The sequence below is a fragment of the Ambystoma mexicanum genome, chromosome 4p (assembly GCF_040938575.1).
Source record: "Ambystoma mexicanum isolate Mex_15411 chromosome 4p, UKY_AmexF1_1, whole genome shotgun sequence".
NCBI classification, from domain to species: domain Eukaryota; kingdom Metazoa; phylum Chordata; class Amphibia; order Caudata; family Ambystomatidae; genus Ambystoma; species Ambystoma mexicanum.
The window spans coordinates 556937347-556957951 of NC_090927.1; the positions used below are offsets into that span (position 1 = coordinate 556937347).

At 41.3% G+C, this 20605-nt stretch overlaps 1 protein-coding gene across 2 annotated transcripts in view; it reads right to left on the reverse strand.

Moving 5' to 3' along the window:
* Nucleotides 1-20605, reverse strand: part of CSMD1 (CUB and Sushi multiple domains 1) — a 5442057-nt gene that overhangs the window by 3188704 nt on the left and 2232748 nt on the right. For both annotated transcript variants that reach the window (XM_069606098.1, XM_069606099.1), the window contains exon 6: nt 11583-11695. In XM_069606098.1, the coding sequence (XP_069462199.1) occupies nt 11583-11695 (113 nt within the window). The remainder of the gene's footprint in view (nt 1-11582; nt 11696-20605) is intronic.

Sequence of the window (20605 nt, forward strand, 5' to 3'; positions counted from 1 at the left end):
TGCTCAAAAATAAAATATTATTGGGTACAACCTATTCGTATATCTGTTAAAAATTGGTACAGTCACCTTCCTCTCTTCAAATCCAACTCACTCATGAGACCCAGTCTCAGACTGACTGGAGCAATCACACATAAATCCCTCTTAAGCTTTATGCACGTTGTCAAACCCCAGAGGCAGTCCAATGAGATTCTTAGGCTACATGTGACTCTCCAACGTGCGTATGCACACTTGCAACGGTCCCCTGACACTCTTGGACCCACCAATGACCTCACATCTTGCAAGAGCACTGCATAAACCATTTAAAAAAAATAATAATTGAAAAATACAAAATCCCTTCACAATCCAGCCTGCCTCAAAGGAAATGAGTGCTGCAAGGTATGTTCAGCTTCTGTGTTGATGGGGAGAAGCAGTCAATTTATTTTCTACAATGTTGTAAATGTGCCTGGTGGCTCACACACATGGTCCTCCACAATGAGTGAGCGAAAGGAAGAAGAGTCTAGAGTGCAAGGGTATGTTCATACTGCCAAGCAACAATGTGCATATTTTAGTGACCAATTGTTTGACTCTGAATTGTAATGTTGGCACCACTGTGCACCATACACTATTGGTCTTTACAATCCACAGCAGCTTGTAATAACTCCTACTTACCAGGAAAGTAAGTGTTCTTATTTCAATAGTGTTTGTCTTCAGTTACATTCTATAGGAATGTCTCTTAATTAGTTGTGGTGAAATTCTTGATTACTAGTGAATTCATTACACAAGGAATGTAATAGCACCCTGATTAGCACCCTTTGATGTTACTATAAGGTGGTTATAGAAATGGCTGTTGGATTGTCTGAGGTGCTTACTTTGGGTACAGTTGAAAAACACACAAAGAAAGATGTGACATTCAGCTATTATTACTAGACTACAACCTGGGTGGATTTCCTTGAATTAAATACTGCTGGAGAAAGTTGCTACCTGGTATTTCTTAAAACCTGCCCTATTCAAAGTTTCCCACCAGTGGAGATGGTGTTTCTGGAATACCTCCACAGCTTTTTCAGAAATGCCACCTCAGCTGGTGTTGTTTAACAATTATTTCAGCATTTTTAACCATCAATGTAAAGGAAGAAATTGATTATGTACAATTGTGACCCCTAACCACTATTCTACATTTTTCTATCCACAAAAGTGTGAATTCTGACCCTTTTATGTATTATATAGTTACGTTTGTGAGTCGTGGCCAATCAGAGATGCCTCATATTTTAGCCATTGCCATGGCTGTTTGTAAAATCTGTTATCACTCTATTGAAGGGAAGCACCTTAACGTCCCTTTGATGCAGCAAAACATGTTTTTTTTTTTTTAAATGTTGAGGGTAATGTGTATTTTTTACCTTCACCTCCTAGGTGGAGGTAAACACAGGTGGATTTTCTGCAGGCAGTCTGTTTAAGACACCACTGACGATATTACTATGGACTACAGCCCATGATATTTGATCAAATTCTGAATTTGGTGGATGGTAAAAGCAGTGGTAATTGCCAAATACTTCGGATTTTACAGTTACCACCCGACTTTGAATGACCCCAAATGACCCCCTAATTCCATGATCATTTTTAATTGTCTTATACAGAGCACTCTTATCTTATGTGAGCACCAAAGCATGCACATGCAGGTCAACAACAGATTCAGATATGCATAGTCACATGAACACAGATACAACCTTCTACCTATATAATACACAGTCATATATAGACACAAACCCATCACCACAGTCATAGAAACTGAACACACACAGAACCTAATACATGGGTGCACATAATCATACGCACACGCCACCTTACTTGAAAACACATGTAAATATAGTAGGTTGCTCATACTCCCTCTGCATCACCAGATCCCTAGAAAATGTCCCTCTGTTTCCTTGAATTAAAATATGCAGTCAACTTTAAGAAAGTGCAGTTTGGGAGTGCAATAAAAGACAAGACGACTTGGCTTATTTCGCTCTGTGTTGTCCAGACCCCATGGCGAAAATTATCAGCAAGACCATGACATTGACTCATCTCTGGCAAAGGTTGACTGGCAAATCATGGTGATATACTTTCGACAAGTGAACCAGGGTAATGGACTGTGGTGAGGGGTAAGACATGGAATTGGTGTGATGGGCAATTAATGATTGCCATGGGCTTGGTGACTGGGCAATGAGGGCAAGATAAGGATGTGTGTGCAAGTTAAGGGAAGTGGAATTAGTAAAGGGTTAAAGGATGGAGTACAAGGAAAGCACAGATCTGAAAGTTAATTCTAGGCAACAATGGAAAATCAAGAATATGGTGCAAGGGAAGGACACCAGAGAGTACACATTTGAAAAGGTCAGCATGTTGATTGACTGTTGCTGACATCTGACACTAACCTGCCTGCCACTGCACTCGATTGTGCGACTGACTCAAACCCTATCTTTTTTCTGGCAAATTGATATATACTTGTTTTATGAGCATATGTTTCATTTACAACTTCTCTTATCATTTGCTTTATCAAGTAACTTGGTGCTTTTAAACAATTGCACAGACTAAGACAACAATTTTAATTATAGTCTGTTTTTCTTATATTTATAATCTTGGTCTGTACTGCTGCTGCTTTCTTGAATATCCTTCTCTATGTTTGTTGCTATCCGCAGATCAATCCCCACTTTGCTCAACAGTCTCTCTCCAAACCTCCTCCTGGTTGTTTGCAAACATTTCCGCATCTGGCATCCTTCTAGCAGCTCCAGGCCTTCCCATCATATCTCCTTCTATCTTAATTCCCTCTGTTGGGATCAACTAGCAATGCTCCATACAAGCAATGTCTGGCAATTGTGCTTCCCAGTGCCTTTGCATTGTACATCCTCTGTTTCTTCCACTTTCTCTATGGCCTCTTCACACCACCAGAGCTCCCCAGCAATTGGTCCATCTTATTTGTTTCAATGCAATGATTCTCGTTCATCCTGATTAACTTCACCACACCACTCACACTGATTTCATGTATATGCATACCACTCTATGACTATTACACTACATTTTCATTTATCCTTAAGTATAGCTCTTTCATATCTACCATTTATCAGTTTCTGTGGAATGTTATGCATTCAAGACAGCATCCTAATGTCATCCACGTATATAAGAGCAAAGACATAGCCTGAGTGCCTACATTTGGGGATCACATTTCATTGCTCTTAGTACCCATGACAGAGAACTTACTTAGACAGCTTTTTCCTATCTCACAGGTACTTTTTTGATAATAACTCACCAGCTAACTCATTAATAGGTGCAATGTGCAAAGTGTGTATTGTCAGTATAATGTGCTCTGATGTCAGGGCTAGTCTCTTTTGACCATCCGTCTGTAGGGATTATTGCTCTAGAAAGGGGAATTTAGCAAATCATTTTTTTTTCTGAACGGTATAAAATGTCACAAGATGTACTTTCCAGCTTCTTGTACCTTTCTGGCTGGACTCCTGAACATTACAACTGCAGCAGAATATCCAAAACAAATTGCAGAGAGTGGCCAATAGGTGTGTAACACTGGTCAGAGAGCTCTGGACTTAGACAGAAATCAGGCAGATAAACTGCACAATACTGTACAGCTCGGCAGGGGGCCGTAAATAACTGGCATTCCAGCAAGTCAAGAGTCTCCATCTAGTACAGGTAAAGAAATCCTATATGGCAAGTTGTTAATTAGCATACAATGTCCCCTAATTACTCCAAGAAGTGCTGTTATTTTTACCCTGATAGTAATATCATTTTTATATTAAATGAAAAAGTATTCTTATTAATCTTAAGATGCACTACTACAAACTGGTGTTGCAGGAATGATAGTGGAATCACCACAAAATTGCTAACTCAAACCTTTTAGCACACATAGTTAAAGAAAATGAATCACTGCTGTCAAAGGAATTGCACAGTATAATGCATAGTCTACCATGTAATTACGGAGCCAAAAACTTTATTGAATTCCTTCATAACGGATACAATGGACCCATTTCCATGCTCTAGATTCTTACTGCTGTGTATGAGAAGATAACATGGCGGTATATAAAAAAAGAGAGACCAACACCAGTTTGCGGGAAAGTACAGAGAAGCCCCAGAGTGGGACAAAACCCAAGAAACCCCAACGTGGTGAATGCATCAACAAGCCCCAGAGCTGGGTGAGATGTAGAGGACAGGCCCTGTGTCAGGACAGCAGAGATAAGCTCCATAGTGCGGAGAGAAAGAAAGAACCCAAGAGAGGGAGACAGAAGGAGCAGAGCCCCAGAGTGGGGACCACAGTACTAAAAGGAATCCATGGTTTGGAATCACTGTAAATGCCACTATACCTAAAGGGAGAGAGCCTGTGAGCCCCATAAGGTGGGACATCCTGAAGGAGTGACCTTGATGGAACCTGGGAGGGCATTCCAGCAATCCAACAACTATATGAACTGGAACTGAGAACATAGGCAAGGCCTATGACAAAAAGGACAAGGAGTAAGAGTCAAATGCCATCAGCTGTCCCTTTCCTTTGTGAAAATACTGATTTAGGTGTGTTTGACAGTCTGAGAACTGATTGCGGCAAACTGTTAAAAATAAAAACAGCCTGCATGTGATCAGTTCTCAGAGTTTCAAACACACTCACACAAATCCCGCACTCCCAAACCCCCTTCCCTACTTACCTGTTTGCTCACCGCCTGGTTGACTGCAGCGTCAGATCTATCCTCAAACGTGGGTCGGATCCGATGCCCCAGGGTCCCTTTTTCTTTTATTTTTTTTCAGTCCCTGTCTCCAATATTGAGGAAGTGAGGGACATCCTTCAGCAACCCCCCAAGACTAATAATACTGATCATAGGAGCAGGAGACAGCCCAGCAACCCCTGCTCCGCATTTTCAGTATTTTAGGAAGAGATTTTATATATTTGGTTAAAAAGAATAAAGACATTGAGAATAATTCATCCTTGTCCGTTTCCTGATTCTGACCTACCTTAGTCTTACGAATCAATGAACAAACACAAATATGTTGTTCACATATCAAATGAAATGCCCCAATCATATTGTCTTCTGAGTTTGTTAATCAGGATATACATTATCACATTTTAGGCTTACATTAAAGATTTTTTTTATATATTTTCCATTCAGGCATGCTATGCAGTACATTAAAGATTGTTTTTATATATTTTCCATTCAGGCATGCTATGCAGTGAATGATCTCTGTCTGAATGCCAGTAAGACGGAGATCCTCTTAATTGGGACTGCTGTGCCCTCCTTTCCTCCTACCCTCTGGCCACCCTCTTTGGGCCAATATCTTGTGAGGCCAAAAACCTCAGGATCATTTTCAACTCAACTCTCTCCTTCATTCCTCACATCATGGACCTTACCAAGAAGTCCCACGTCCAGCTCCACCTCCTCAGAGGCATTCTTCCTTTTCTCACCTTCCCCCAGAAGCGTAACTCTGGTCTTCTCCAGGCTGGATTACTGCAACAACTTCTTTCTCAATCTATCTCTTTCCTCCTATGACTTCTCCAGCTAATCCAGAATAGTGCTGCAAGACTTATCCTTGGCCTCAAGCCCAAGGACCGAATCTCTCCAGCCCTCTCCCACTGGCTCCCAAAAGCTGCAAGGGTCAAATTCAAGACCCTCCGCATAATCTACAAGGCATTCTGGGGCCTGGAACCATGCTATATCCAAATTTCCCTCCCTAAATACTCCCCCTCCAGAGCCCTATGCTCCTCTAATTCCAACTCTCTGATAGTCAAATGCTACTCCAAGCAGAGATTGGGGGCAGGATTCTATCCTCGGCTTGTGTTTCCCTCTGGAACAGCCTCCCTGCCCATCTCAGACTTGAGCCGGACCTCCTTAAATTCTGGAAACTGTTTGAAACTCTGCCCTTCAATACCTCTTTCCCTCTTTCCCTTCCCTGCTAATCACCCCTCTGCAGCTGTGACCAGTGGGTGACCTGATCCTCATGAAACTCACAGGATCCCAGGCCCTTTCTCCCATGCTCCCCCTGGTGTGATCTAGACTTGGATCTTGAAGAGAAAGATAGTGGGGATCATGGTCACACTAAATGTTGGCATAATCCTGAATCATCATGCTCATTCAATCAAATTGTATATGGTGGACTAACTGAATGATCTGCGGGGCACGTAGAATTAGGTACTGATAACACTTACTCAGAAAATGAGCCAAGAGTTTTGCCTCATATGTATTCTTTTCATCATTATAGATTGGGATTCTCTTCCAGGGAGGAAGGAGGTAGGCATTCCTATCCTCTAGACCATAATGTGTTAGCCCTATTACTATCTTACCATTAAAATCACCATTATCTATGCAAATAGTTGGTCTCATTATGCATATGGTGGTGCGGGTAAAAATGGTGTTAATGCAGCAGTAATTCTGTTACTCCCACATTATCGCCATATTACTGCACCACCGTACAACATGTTTGATGGTACGGCAGAGGATATCCCTCCAGCATAAATGCTGGAGGGAAATCATCCACCATGCCTTCAAACATCAGTGAAATCAGTGAAATTACTGATGGTGGTAATTCCACCAAAATCCACATGGAGTCCTATGGACTCCGAACATGGGGTTAAGTCCATCCTATCACCACTTCCAATCCCACTGTAAATCTGCTGGACCAAGTGGCAGTAATGCTAATCAGGTTTTGCATAACTGGGCAGATTTACTGCCTAATTACCATCAAACTCATAATGAGGCCCAATCTTGGCCAGCTAATGTATATATTTGTGATAAGACAATTGTGATTTCAAAGTCGGAGTTAACAAAAAATAAAATTAAATGATGGAGATTTATGCTAGTAAAGGTCGATAAGAAAATTCAAAGGAATGACTTTGTGATCAACATGATATATCTAACTGTACTACTGCCCCTAGATTAGATCTTTAGCATCATCTTGCAGTTATATCTGACAACAAATCTCCTCAAGTTATTACTTGTATTTGTAGCTATGGCTGGTTGGCAATGGAGTCGTTAGACTGTATTAAGTATTCTTTCATCACAGAATCTATAGTGTCTGGATTTCCTTTGTGAAGCAGGCCTTGAAAATATTGTTGGATTTGTCAATCGAACCTGGATTGCGAATTTCAGTTGATGGAAATAATAAAGTCTATATACATCTGCCTTCTGTTAATACAACCAATGTTCTCTTTTATGGGATAGCACCATGTAAAATGTTTTTGTAAATCAGATACATAGTCTGTTTTTCCAAACAGAGATTGAAGTATTCTGATTATTTTAAGTTTAACTTTTCAGAAAATGCTCGTTAGAAAGTCACAGGATATGTTTTGATGTGCATGGAAATAGGACCTGAGTGAGAACGTTTCAGTATGCTAAATTCACAGCACAATATTAACATTAATGTGGACTCAAACTGTAGTGTTTACAAGTTCAGACAAAAAGGCAAATCATTACTAAATCAGACATTAACTACATACATTATGGATCATAATTGGGCAAGCACACTTATTTGTACTTTTGCTCTAACTAGAGATCATGTGGAATTTAGTCACTTAAAGCAACATGTGTCCTATGAACCTTTGCATGCCACCTGGAAGCATTGCTGTTTTGCCAAATAAATATGTGCTTTCTTCTTTGCAACTACATTAGAAGAAGAATGATTTTGCAAGTTGCTTGCAACTGGACATGAATCATCCAGTTTGAGAGCAGGGAAGCACACGAGTTTGCAATTATGGTATTTAATTTGAAATACAAAGGAATGTATCTGCAAGTATGCTTTGCATTGTGGGATTGATAAGCTGTCAATAGACTGCCCACGAACATCTCTCAGCAAAGCTCTCTCTATGCTTAAAGCACCTATTAAGAACCAATGTCATTGTATAAAGTGACTGAAAAGTGTCATTGCCATTATTGCAAAATACAGAAAAGCGATTTAGAAACTGATCCCTGTATTATAAAATAATGGGAATTGCTAAATCATAGATCCAAGGATTAAATGAGTGAGAAGATAATGTCTTGTCAAACACACTCAGAAGGAGTCAACATGCTGTTGATATACGGCTTTAGAAACCTGGCAAAAAGACACTACTCAAACGAATATTAAAAACTGAATTTCATTCCAAGTGATGCTGTATTAATATATTCCAAAGCCTACTATAACTGCTGTCCTGAATCCCCCATCTCCTATAGGAACAATGGAGAAATCAGCTTGTTCAGCCTGTGTGCCTCATTTATATATATAATATTTAATTAAATTCTACATTAACTTGGTTTATACAATTATCAAAATCCATATCTCTGTTACCAGCCATGCTAACAAATCCATAAACATGTTATGTAATAAACCAGAATAAACAACATATGAATATATTATTTTTATATTATTTTTTGATTTCGACGACAATGACACTCCATATTTCTAGAGAACCCAATTAGTTGATACCAGTTCAAATATGGATGATGTCATGAGAATGAGAGGAGGGGTGGTATGGAGAAATGATATTTACATTCAGACTCAAATTGGGAACTTCAAGTGTCAGCCTTCTCAAACAAGATAGGCAAAGTCAAAATAGTGGAATGTTACAATAACGTTGCCATCCCTAGTATAGCAATACATCAGACAACTTAACCAATGGGAATTCCTTTTGAGCCTGAGCCTCTTTAGCATGGGAAGTGTGCTATATGTAAGCTCAAACCCTTTGGGTAAAAAGAGTAGAATCAACTAAAAACTGGCAGCCAAATGGAATGATTCAAGACAGCATTGCTACGAGAGAGAGCAGATTGGATTCAATCCATGGCCTTATCCAGGGGGCACTGTTTTTTGAAAGGATACTGGAACAGGACACAGGACCCAGAATCCAAGGGGGCTGGACGCCGTATCCTGGAACCGGTACCCAAAAAGGGAAAGTGTTACCTTGTGCCATCACATGGTCATTCCCTGCCTGCGTACCTGGATTCTAGAGAAACAGAACGATAGTGAGCATTGATATTCTTAAGGGTTGCACTTATTTTCTAGATCATTGAAACTCAGAAAAAATGTCAAACCTCTCGTGTACGCATGTTTTAGGGTATTTTACTTGCCTGTCTGTGATACCCTAACAGCTCATGGTATCACAGACTGTATTTAGAAATTAAAGATCAGAGGCCTCATGAGAGCCATGGTACATAGAAATATAGTAACCTTCCTTTCCTGAACCAAATTACATTTCATGCTGTTAAGGGAACCGGAGTCATTGAAAATAACATTGATAATAAGTATCACAACATTTAGAAAACACATTGAGCTAGTGAATAGGAATCCATCGCAGTAATAATGTGTATTCATGCAATTAATTGCTATACCTCTGTGTAGTATTGTTATTCTTATTCTGATAAAGACTCACCTATTAATAATAGGTGGATATTTTCTCAGAATAAGTGAAGCCTATAAAGATATTCGAAATGCAAGCATTTTTCCACCATTTTACATTGATTTTCATTTCCCAAGTCAACGTTTAAGGTAGCAGTTATTGGGAAATGATTGCTACCGCCAAGCGTTTCAATAACTAGATTTCCTGAATTATTAAAAAAATAAGGCATTGAAATAAATACAGAATCAAGAGGAGAATTAAAAGTGGTGGGTGGCACCCTAGATAATAAGGCAATGAACATGAGTACTTGCACATCAGCAGAAAATCTGGACAATCCACTTGACTTTAACTTCGGATACAATGTGACTAGAATAGCGGACAACTCTATAAAGTATATGACCAAGAAACAATACAAGAAATGCAAATTTATGAGGCATGTAGGAGAGATGAAATACTATCGTGGAATGATAAAGGTAAACTACTCAGAGAGGGGAAAAGAAGAAAACTGAATCAAAAATATTATAATTGGTTAAAACTCAATGACAGCAGGATTTAACCAAACAGGGTCCTTATTTACAACATGTAATAGATCAAAGGGACTTTATAACTTTTTAGTTGCTAATAATATTTGAAGGTTCAACTCTGAGTTGATTCAGGTCAATCTTATTAGTGTAAATGTTTGGGAAAGATATATGGAAGAAACACAAGGGTCAACATTGCATTCAGGTACACGTCTATCAAATGGAGCCTACCATCCTGGACTAGCAATTTTACAGAAGCTGAGATGTGTTAATGTCACCAGATACTGTGCTGATTACACAGTTAGCAGTTGACTGAAGAAAAAAAAAGAAACATTGAAAATATTCTGATGATGCAAACAAAATATTTACTATCCATTACATTAATACATTGATGACAAATAAGATGACTGCCATGTCTGTGTTAAGAATCACTTTTCCGCCCAGCTGGTTGTTCAATATGTATTGCTATTTCTAAATACATATCATGCGGTCCCTGTGAGATCAAAGTAAATAGACAGTGAGGATTGTGGTGAATTAGTAAGGAATTACTGCTTAACCTCTGACTGTAACATTGCAGACTTTCTGTGGGCTGACGGTGGGCTTGCAATGAGGTGGCAGAGGGCTGGAGGTGAACTGGCAGTTGACTTTAAGGACAGCAATTTGCTGTTTAGAGGCCATGTGGGTCACTGGTATGTTTAACAGTCTTATCACTAATTCAGGGGCAAAAGGGGTCTCTAATTCTATATCCTATCGTCACCGGCTTCCAAGTGGAATATGGGCCATAACTTCCCCACAGTACTTTAGCATAACCTTTCCAGCTCTTTCTCTGCAACACCCATGGTTGCTGCGAGTTGGGGCAGCATATACACGCCCGAGCCTACTTTATAAAATAACCACTAATTATTGACTGCATCAACGGGCAAGATTGTTGTTGTTTTTGTTTAGAGGACTGGAAACATGCTTGCTCAATATACCCTGTGAATTGAAATGTAAGCAATCTACATGATTGCTCGAGTTTGCTATGGCTATGTTGACTTGTAAAAATAGGCAATAAAATAGCCCATGTAATGCTAACCAAGTAAAAGAAAAACAAGCTTGCAACAATGCTATATATTCATTTAATTTATATGACTTTTCTTTAGTGAGCTACACTTTGTACGGGTCATCCGATAAGTGAGCATTGTTAGACTGTGTTTAGTCCGTTTATTAATTATTACTCATCTGATGAGGCATTCATCCCCGTCTGTTGGGCCCTCCATAAGCCATTCAAACGATGCATGTGTATTGAATGCCTTCATTATTAAGCGCGGGAACGTGCTGAGCCTTTGCTTCTATGGACCAAGGGGGACATGCTTGCCCGGCACTTACACTTCAAGAATGTTAAACTAATGTGCTCATTGCATATGCAAATGCTTGACTTAATTATGCCATGTTTATCCACAGAGGCTTGTCCGTGGACCACAGGGACTGCAGGGCTTGGGGCAAGTACAGCACATCTGTGCTGCTTCATTCAGATCAATACTGCATCTCCACTAGACGAGGAAGCATGTTTAACAATGTATTCGCACTTTGCAGTTCTTTGTAATGCAAAAGCAAACCGCCGCTTCTTCAAAACACATCTCTATCTAGCGGCTCAGATTTCAAGAACACCGGGGACGGATTTCAGATGTCACATTCGCCCTGGCCCATGTGATAGCCGCCATTTCAGCGTACACTCAGATATAGTGTTTTCTAAAAGGTTACACATGTCTTACCCTGGAACTGAGCATTAAATCCTTTACGCCGGTGGTTACTGTCGGATGTGAAATGGAGCCGCAGCCAGTTTTTGTTGCTGATGACAGGAGAAGGCTGAATCATGCCAGAGAGCCTGAAAGAAAGAACAGTCTGGACTTAGACAATGTCATCGAAACAGTGTTGGAGTTAATGCCCATTATGATAAAAAAAAAGGAAGTGCAAGATAGTAACACAAGTATAACAATACATCGAGGACAATATTTTGCATGGATTATCATGCACACACGGACTATGTCATCTCTAGGTTTTCCCTCCAAATGTGCACATCACATGCAGTTACAGACACGCACATTTCATCCTCAAGAAACCTTCCTCTAACTGCTTTGCAATACTGCTTGGCTACTGCTGCGCTGTGCTGTATTATAGCTTGCAAGATGTCACGCCATGGAGCCATGTAATGGTAACATGAAATCTTGGCACGCTCATGTTTGTGGTTACATGTTTTTTGTGTTTTTCAAATGCTTCCGTCTGATGAGCACACAGGACGGGGGATGGGGCGTTTGTTAATGCCAAACAATAACAGTCTTATAGCCACCCGAGCTCTGGATCCCAATTACTGGTAAACACGCATGCATATCTTCATGAACATCAGTAAGTCCAATTTATTCCGAGTAAAACTTTTTTTTTTTTTTACATATTGTTTGGCATGACAGGCAACATACATCCACTGCATCACTGCTTCACGCTGTACCCTTCTTTAAAATCTAAATTCATTTATTTTCTAAGAGACAAACGTCATTAAGTGAAATGAAATATAGTCACATCTGGCCGCAAGACCACACAAACTCCCAGAAACAGTCCAATGTTTTTTATTAGTTTTATTTGTATTGGCAGTGGACCTAATGGCCGCCCCTCTCTCTCTAAAGTGGGAGGGGGTGGCCCCACAATACACCAGACATCCTTCAATCCTGGGTTGGTGCGAGAGATTGTTAACCACATACTGTCCAAACATCTCTCTGTCTACTGGTGTCGGTTTAAAGGCTAATGCATTTTCTAACTACATTTTTTTTCAGGCAATGGTCAACCCTGCCGTTCCTTCTACACAGATAGATTCAGGGAGAGTATTATAACAACCACTCCTCTACTTCTACTCTCCTACCTAATATTCCACGCACTGTCTCCACTCACTCTCCATCACACTGTTTCACCTGTCCCTCTGATAGACCCCTCTCCTCTCTCTCTTGAATTTTTCTCCCATGTTCTTCCAGTTAATGTCTACCTCCACCCTCCAATCTTACTCCCTACCACTACCCCCTCTCCAAAACTACTACTCTCTCCATTCCACACCACTATTCTTCCCTCTGTACACCATTATTACTTTCCCTTCACCCCACAACTAATACTCCTCCCACCGTTTCTCTTTCATTCAGTCTCCTTTCTCTTCCCTACTCACCTTCTCATTCACTCCCTACTATTTCCTACCACTACACTCACACATATGCTAATTCACTTTCAGTACCATTTCTTCACACAAACCAATACCTCAACTCGCACACCACCAGTGAGAACACCTAATACTAGTTGGTGGTAAAGCAGATGTAGTTTTCTCACAACTGATATATATATATATGCATTTAATCAGTCTATGGGCCTCATTACAAGGTTGCCGGTATGGTAACAGCGATACTGGTAAGCTTGCCGGTACCATTGTTACCGGACCGGCAAACTACGAGGTCTGCCCATGGGTGCCTGTAAGCCCGGCAGGTCCGACCTGCAGGACGGAACGACACCCGCTAGCAGACCTACCCGGTAGAGCCAGCACCGTTATTAACAGTGCTGGTGCTACCGGCCTCCCCATTCCCATTGAGCCCTGTGAGGCTCAAATGGGAATGGGGTGTAATAATACCGGCACCCGGCAATGAGTAATTACCGGGTCCGGCTGGGAAAGAATGCCCCGGTAATTGGCCATTGCTGGGTGGCGTAAAAAAATTACTCCGGCGGTAGCCGTGCCAGTTTTTTACCGGCACTGCTACCGCCTCAGTTATAATGAGGCCTTATGTCTTTCTTCATTGTAGTCACATATACATGTGTACCACACATGTATAACGTGTTGTTCAGTCAATTTCAGCATATAAGTTGTTCCATTTTTTTTACTTGTGTTGCTCCTCCCTCTTATGGCAGCCATTTTATAACAAGCCAGCAACCAGCCTTTCCTCATTCTCATATTAACATGCCAAATCGTACTTATCTATAGGATTACACTCCAACAAAAAACATATAAAGCCAACAATTGTCCATTAAATCGCTTAAATTAAATACATTACATTAAATATGACATCTTGTTTTGGGGCTGTTCCTGTGGTTAATCCAATATGATTCCTTTTATTTTAATAAGCACTCATGAAAAGATCCACATTTTTAAATTTGTCAAATTCCCAAGGTGGGGCAAAAATGTAGACATAACAGGCAAGACACCTTAGTGTGATAGCAACTACTGACATCATGGGTTGATGAAACTTAAAGAAAGATGATAAAAGGTATTTACAGATTGTGTCTGTCGGCTTTGAAAGTGTAATTAATTACAAAATGTGATGCTTATTTGTCTATATGTTGATGATACATTGGTGAGCATATGCCTCTTTTTTTACTTATCTCATTTAGTTTTGTTTATTTATGAATGTTGCCTTCAAGTTATATTTTTCACAGATTTCAGATTGTGTTAATGTGATGGTGACATTTGAAGTCTACCTACAAAAAAACATAATGATAAGAACTGATTTACAATCAAAATGCATGTGGTTATCTTTTAATTCCATAGCAGGTGGGTTAGGCTCTTATGGTTACTTTGCATTATGCAAAGCAGGACCATCAAATCATAATGTGTAATTCCATAAAAGTGCATATATAAAAACAATATTATCAGGATTTGTTTTATTAATTTGAATGTCAACAAAACAGCACTCATGAAATGTACTGAATAGAGGTTGGGTGTTGCAATGTGTAGGTACATGAGGAAGGGAGTCTCTTGTGCCACTGAGATAGCTGTCAGACTAGTTATAGGTGGGGTCATTTTCGAATTTCACGGATTGGTAACAATTAGCAACAAATATGGCAGCAATGGATACCACAACATTTACCAGTCTGAGGGTCTTTGGTGCATTTTCCAGGAGGAATTGGTCAAGTGGAGCAGACTTTGCATGGCAGATAACCTTAATGATCTGCCTTGGAAATTCAAAACTATTACCAACGGTATGCGATTTGTATGCTGATGGTAATGGCATGGATTACTAACTATGTGTGACAAACTGATTCCTGCCCTGCAGGGGTAAAAGAATGCGTAGGGGCTAAAACACCCGCTCAGCCATCACACTTCTGCAAACACAATTATAAAGGTAAAACAAGCACAGTGAAGACATATACCTCCTTTACCTTTTACGGTAACATGGACCAAGGGAAGGCTATACTCTTAAGAGGGGTAGAATGTGGTTCAGTACCAACCACATCAGCAAAGTATAACAGTCCAAAATAAAGGAATGTCCAATCAAGGTTATATTAAAATATATACTTTAGTCAGACACACCATGTAATGTACTGTTTAACTGGAAAAGTCTGTAAAACCTCACTCCTGTAGAACAAACACAGTGTATGCACATATAAAATAGATGCAGCACTCTGGGTGATGACACAACGTGAGAAAGGCAATCAAAAGACCAGAATGTTCAAAAGGATATTGCTTTGAGTTGTAAAAAGGGATTACAACGACCTCTATGGCTCTAAAATTGAGCAAGGGACAGCTAACAGGCAATAGTACCTTCTTTGCAGATCTTGCTGCTTCAGATGCACCAAACCAGACGTGTTGGCCCCGTGTGAAGATCAGGAGAGAGCAAAAGGCAGAAATGCAGGGCTCATCTGATTCAAATGTGTTTAACAGTTCTTGAAACACACTCCAAGCAGTTGAACAGTGAAGAACACAAGGATCCTAGTTGTCTTGGCTCGTAGGGTGTTGTGAGTCCAAACCCAGTGTCTCAGGGACAAGATGGGACCTTTTCTTGAATGCCCAAAGATGTGGGAGTCTGGCACACACCTGTGGGTGTCCTTAAACACAGTGAGGTCCTAGGTACTGCTGTGGCTGGCAGGCAGGATGGTCTTGCTCCAGCAAGAGGTCACTTCTTAGATTTCTTTGAGTCACACTTTAGGGATTCAGGAACAACATGGGTTCTTGTACTCAAGCTCTCAAACATGAGGGAGGTTGGCACTGTGAGAAACCTGAAGGTGTCTCGCAAACTAGTCCCTCGGGATCTGTCATCCAGGTGGCCAAGACACATCCACCACTATTGGATCCAGTTTCTGAGGGAGGATCACCTGGCTGGCCGGTCCTCGGGGAATGGAAGGGGGACACTTACGGTGAGATGCGGTATCCGCCTCTTATGACACCTTTTCCCTAACCTACGATGTAAGATACTCAGACACTCTATCCTTTTCTGACGCAAACACTTTTGCATATCACAAAGGATGACGGACTAACACCTGAACTATTTACCTGACATGTCCCAACACAAGGTTAGGCAAAGTCAGGCAATTGACCAGAATCACACACACCTGACAGCCCTTTCCCTTCCCCACAGGGATAACAGTTGGAGCACAAGAGCACAATATAAACAAGGGAGACCACAGGTCGAGATAGCTAACTCAGCACTGCAGTTCAAGAGGAGGAGAAAGACTGTGTAAACCGAGAGGGTGACAAGGGGAGAAGTGACCTTGTCCTTTCCGACTAAGGCCTGTGAAACCTCTGCGGAAGGAATCATAAAACCGCTAACAATAGCCAGCGTGTGTTACAGCAGATGTCAACAGTAAGCGGGACCCTCCTCCACTGATAACCAATCCGGCGAGAGAGACTTGTCACCTTGAGTCCAGAGAGAAGAAAAGCCAAGAGGTTCATCACAGCCAATAAGTCGAAGGGAGAGCCAATAGGAAACCAAACTGTATTGAATTAAAAATGAACTGTGAAAGTACAAAGAACCATTGATACAAAAATGGGGGAAACCAGCAACAGAGGAGTCCGGCACCACATGAGTGCTCAATCAGGAAACTCTGGGTGATTACACGATTGTTGAAACTACCATTACCAGAAACCTTGGGAAAGGTGAAAAAGGGGGTCAAAGTGGTCATACAGGGGTCCAGTAAAATCCTCAGTACAGTCGAAAGCTTTTGACCGACAAATGATTGTGAAGATAAGGGAAGTGAATCTCGTCTAGTAAAAAATTATGACAAAGTTGGCAAGAGTGAACCCAAAGGAATGATGCTGATAAACATGTCTAAAGTCCCGATATACAGTGTGTTGACAACAGTGAACCCAGCAGAGGGACATCCACAGTGAACTGTTTAAAAAGACATTAAGATTTGTGAATGTCACAGACACAATTGATTTGAAAGCCATAGTGAACCAGACAAAGAGAACCTACCATAAGAGAAGGGTCTGAGACCAGAAGAAGCGGATGCAGGGGTGAAAAGGTATCCCCCAATGTGTATACAGAAACAAACTTTTATTTATTATTTTGAAACCCTTCAGGCCCTCGGAGGCCAGAGACTCTCTGTAACAAAGAGACTTAACCACCGAAGGCCCTCATTGCTGAGAAAAGCTCAAGTGTGTGCTATGCTCCAGAATCCTCCCTTGTCCCGTCCTTAAAAGGTGGGGAGTGGAGACCCTGACTACCGCATCCTGACTTATCATTTGTGAACACTTTCTTCTTTCTAAGGAACGTTATCCCGCAATTCTTTTGTATTTAGCGTAAGGATTGGCAATAGGTTTTTCTAAATATAGGCCCTTATATTTGACAAAGACACCACTAGGAATGCCTTATTATTGTTTGATGGTTGACGCTTGCTCCCATCTTAGATTTAGGTTTAGAATAGGTGCAAGATCAATATTTCATCAAAAGATTTATCCAGTAAAGTCCCACCTGAAAAACAAAAGATTATTCAAAGCATTTCACTTATAACCGCAACTAACTCCAAAAAGTTTAGACCTTGTCACCACTTCCAAATCTATTAACATTAACATCAATGTCAATCTGTGGATTAAAATTAAATGTCCACCTGTGGAGAGAACATATTAATCTACCTACATAGAACAGCTAATGATGAACACTGTTATCAACGTAATAACTCTAATGAAGATATAATCAACACTCATAAACTAAATATCTTATCTCACTCCCTTCACACCACATCCACTGAAGCTACACCTCATACACTCAGAACATAAAAATCCATGCACAGCACCACTCCATACTCCTGCTACATCACAAGTAACTTGTTTGCATTTGCATTGCCATATATCACCTTGTTCTAGCTCAATTTAGCCGTTTGCTCCTCCAACGTTCCAAGACAGAGAACGTATCAAATTGTGATGACTTCACAACTCACAAAAGCCTTCGCCATCACCCCCTGCATTCCAAATGACGTAATCATTCAGGCTGGGGCATCCATGAGAGTGGAGCTCCGTGCGCCAACAAACATTTCTGAAACAACCAGCTAAACGAACAACCAGCCAAACGCTTTTTGCCCTAGCACATACCCAATGAGATTTCATCTCAATCACTTTGGCACCACCGGTACCATACCAAAATAGACACCAAATTGTCCAAAATCTGACCTAAACCCAAACTGAGAGTACACTAATTGTACTAAAGATCCAACAACAAAATCCAACCCCAACTCGCTCTCCACAACACACCTGCACACTGATCTACCCACTATTATCCACAATATCCAGCCAACAAATTGAGCATTAAACATGCGTAAAAATAAAACAGAGCGCCCAATACAAAGTCCATAGTTTAAGCCTGCAGAGTTGATTTCACTGTGTGCCTGTGGCAAAAAATGTTAGATTAGAAAACACAATGCATAATCATTATCACATTGAACCTTACAGTGTCAAACAACATTGGATCTTGCAGTCACAAATATTCTATATCCTTAACACTATAATAGTTTTCACTACTCATTTACTTCACTAAAGTACCTTATCCAACAGAGGCCTCGACCTTCAGCCACCGTAAACTGTGTAGCAGATCAGTGCACATTAAAATTAAAACTAAAATTAAAACTAAATGCAGGCAATTGATTTCTAACATCCTTTTAAAAAATCTATTAACATCAAAAGTCCATCCATGCATTAAAATTTCAAAAGTCCTCCTGTGGAGAGAAACATGTTAAACTACATAACTCAATTAAAGAGGGAGACATGCACCTACAACATCACTTTAATAAACTAATATATATCAGCTCTAGTATCTCAACTCTAATCAACTGATATGTGTCACTCCTAAAATTCAATCAGCTCACTCCCTTCACCCAACATGCACTCACACTAAATCTCTTTAACTACAGCACCCACACACAGGATCCCCAGCCATCCTGCACATAAATTCCGTCCTTACCAATAGCACATCAGTCACATTGCTAAAACATTGCTACCATAAATAAGTATGAACTCAACTGTTCACCATTAATCAGATGCACACATAACATCAGCCAAATGCAGCATCCCTCAATCCCGCATGGGAAAACAATGGCCCTTTAAGCTAATATGTTAACATTGCACAAAATAAAACATCTTTACAACTCATCATTATGCTCGTGGCACTCTCTGTGCTACTCCTCCTGCCAGCACCGAGCACGCACAAGTACCTTTCGGGCCACAGCGCCACTTTTCTTCATAGGTCAATTGACAGTTGCTTTACACTCACTCGTCTTCATAATCTGCCCAAAAACCCACTCGGGGCACCCCTAATAACGACAGCACTTTCCTTATCCTGCCGCCTGTGGCCCAAAAGTCCTCCAAACAACTGTGCAAACAAAATGTCAAGCTGATCCTTCCAACGCCAGGCACATAGAATACAGGAAGGAACACATAACTAATTTCAGACGTTGCTACTGAATGTCGGAACGTTGCGGGGTCCTTTACTTTAGTCATTCCTCCTACCACATTCATGAAAACGAACACTCACTGTAGTGACGTCTACACTACAGCAGAGCAATCTCCAGCACCCCCTGCATTCTCTCCTACGTCACCATTGCAGGGAGAGTCACAGAGGAACACAGAGCTTCCAGCCCCAACTAACTTCATTACTGAGCCGGCCTCCCGCTGCAGCACTCATGCCGAATTCCAGGACTCCACTCAAGCCAACCGCAGCTACCTTCAGTTCCAGTCAAAGGTAAGCGCTGATATCGCATCACTTTGTCAGTGATCTCAGCTGCCTTCACTATGACCAATAGCTCGTAGCCTTGGCCTAACAGATGTTTGCACAGTCCATGGGCCTCAGGCCCCTCCTAGATCCATTAACAACTTCCAGCTCTTCTGAATGTTTGTACAGTCTCAATTCTCTTAAATGCTTTATGAGGCACTCTCCCACCTTGGACTTCACCTTGCCAATGAATGAATGAACCTCGCAGCTCCAATGACCCTCACAGCTCCTTCTAATAACGATAAGCCTCACAGAGCTCACTGCACTTTACAGCAGACTGTTGTACCTTGCAGCGCTAGTGCTTCTTGTCCCCACTGCCCTTTGCAGCACACCCTTGTCACTGAAGCGCCTCTTCACTCCCTATGCAGTGCCTCTTCACTGCCCCTTGTAGCACTTCACTGCCCTCGCAGTGCCTCGCCTCTTCACTGCACCATGCAGCACTTCACTGCCTCTGCAGCGATCACTCACTGCCTCTTGTAGCACCTCTCTGCCTCTTGCAGCGCCTCTTGACTGCCTCTTGCAGGTCCTCACTGCCCTTGCAGCACCTTTACATAGGGGCTAACTTGCCACTACTAAAGCACCTCTTCACTTCAGCAAAACGACCAAACCTCCTATTCACATCTGCAGCGCCTCTTAACATCTGAAGCACCTCACTGTGCCATACAGTGCCTTGCTGTCCCTGCAGCACCTCTTAACGGCCTCTTGCAGCATCTCACTTCCTCTGCAGCGACTCTTCACTGCATCTTGCAGTGCCTCACTGCCCTTGCAGCATCTCTTCGCTGCCTCATGCAGCA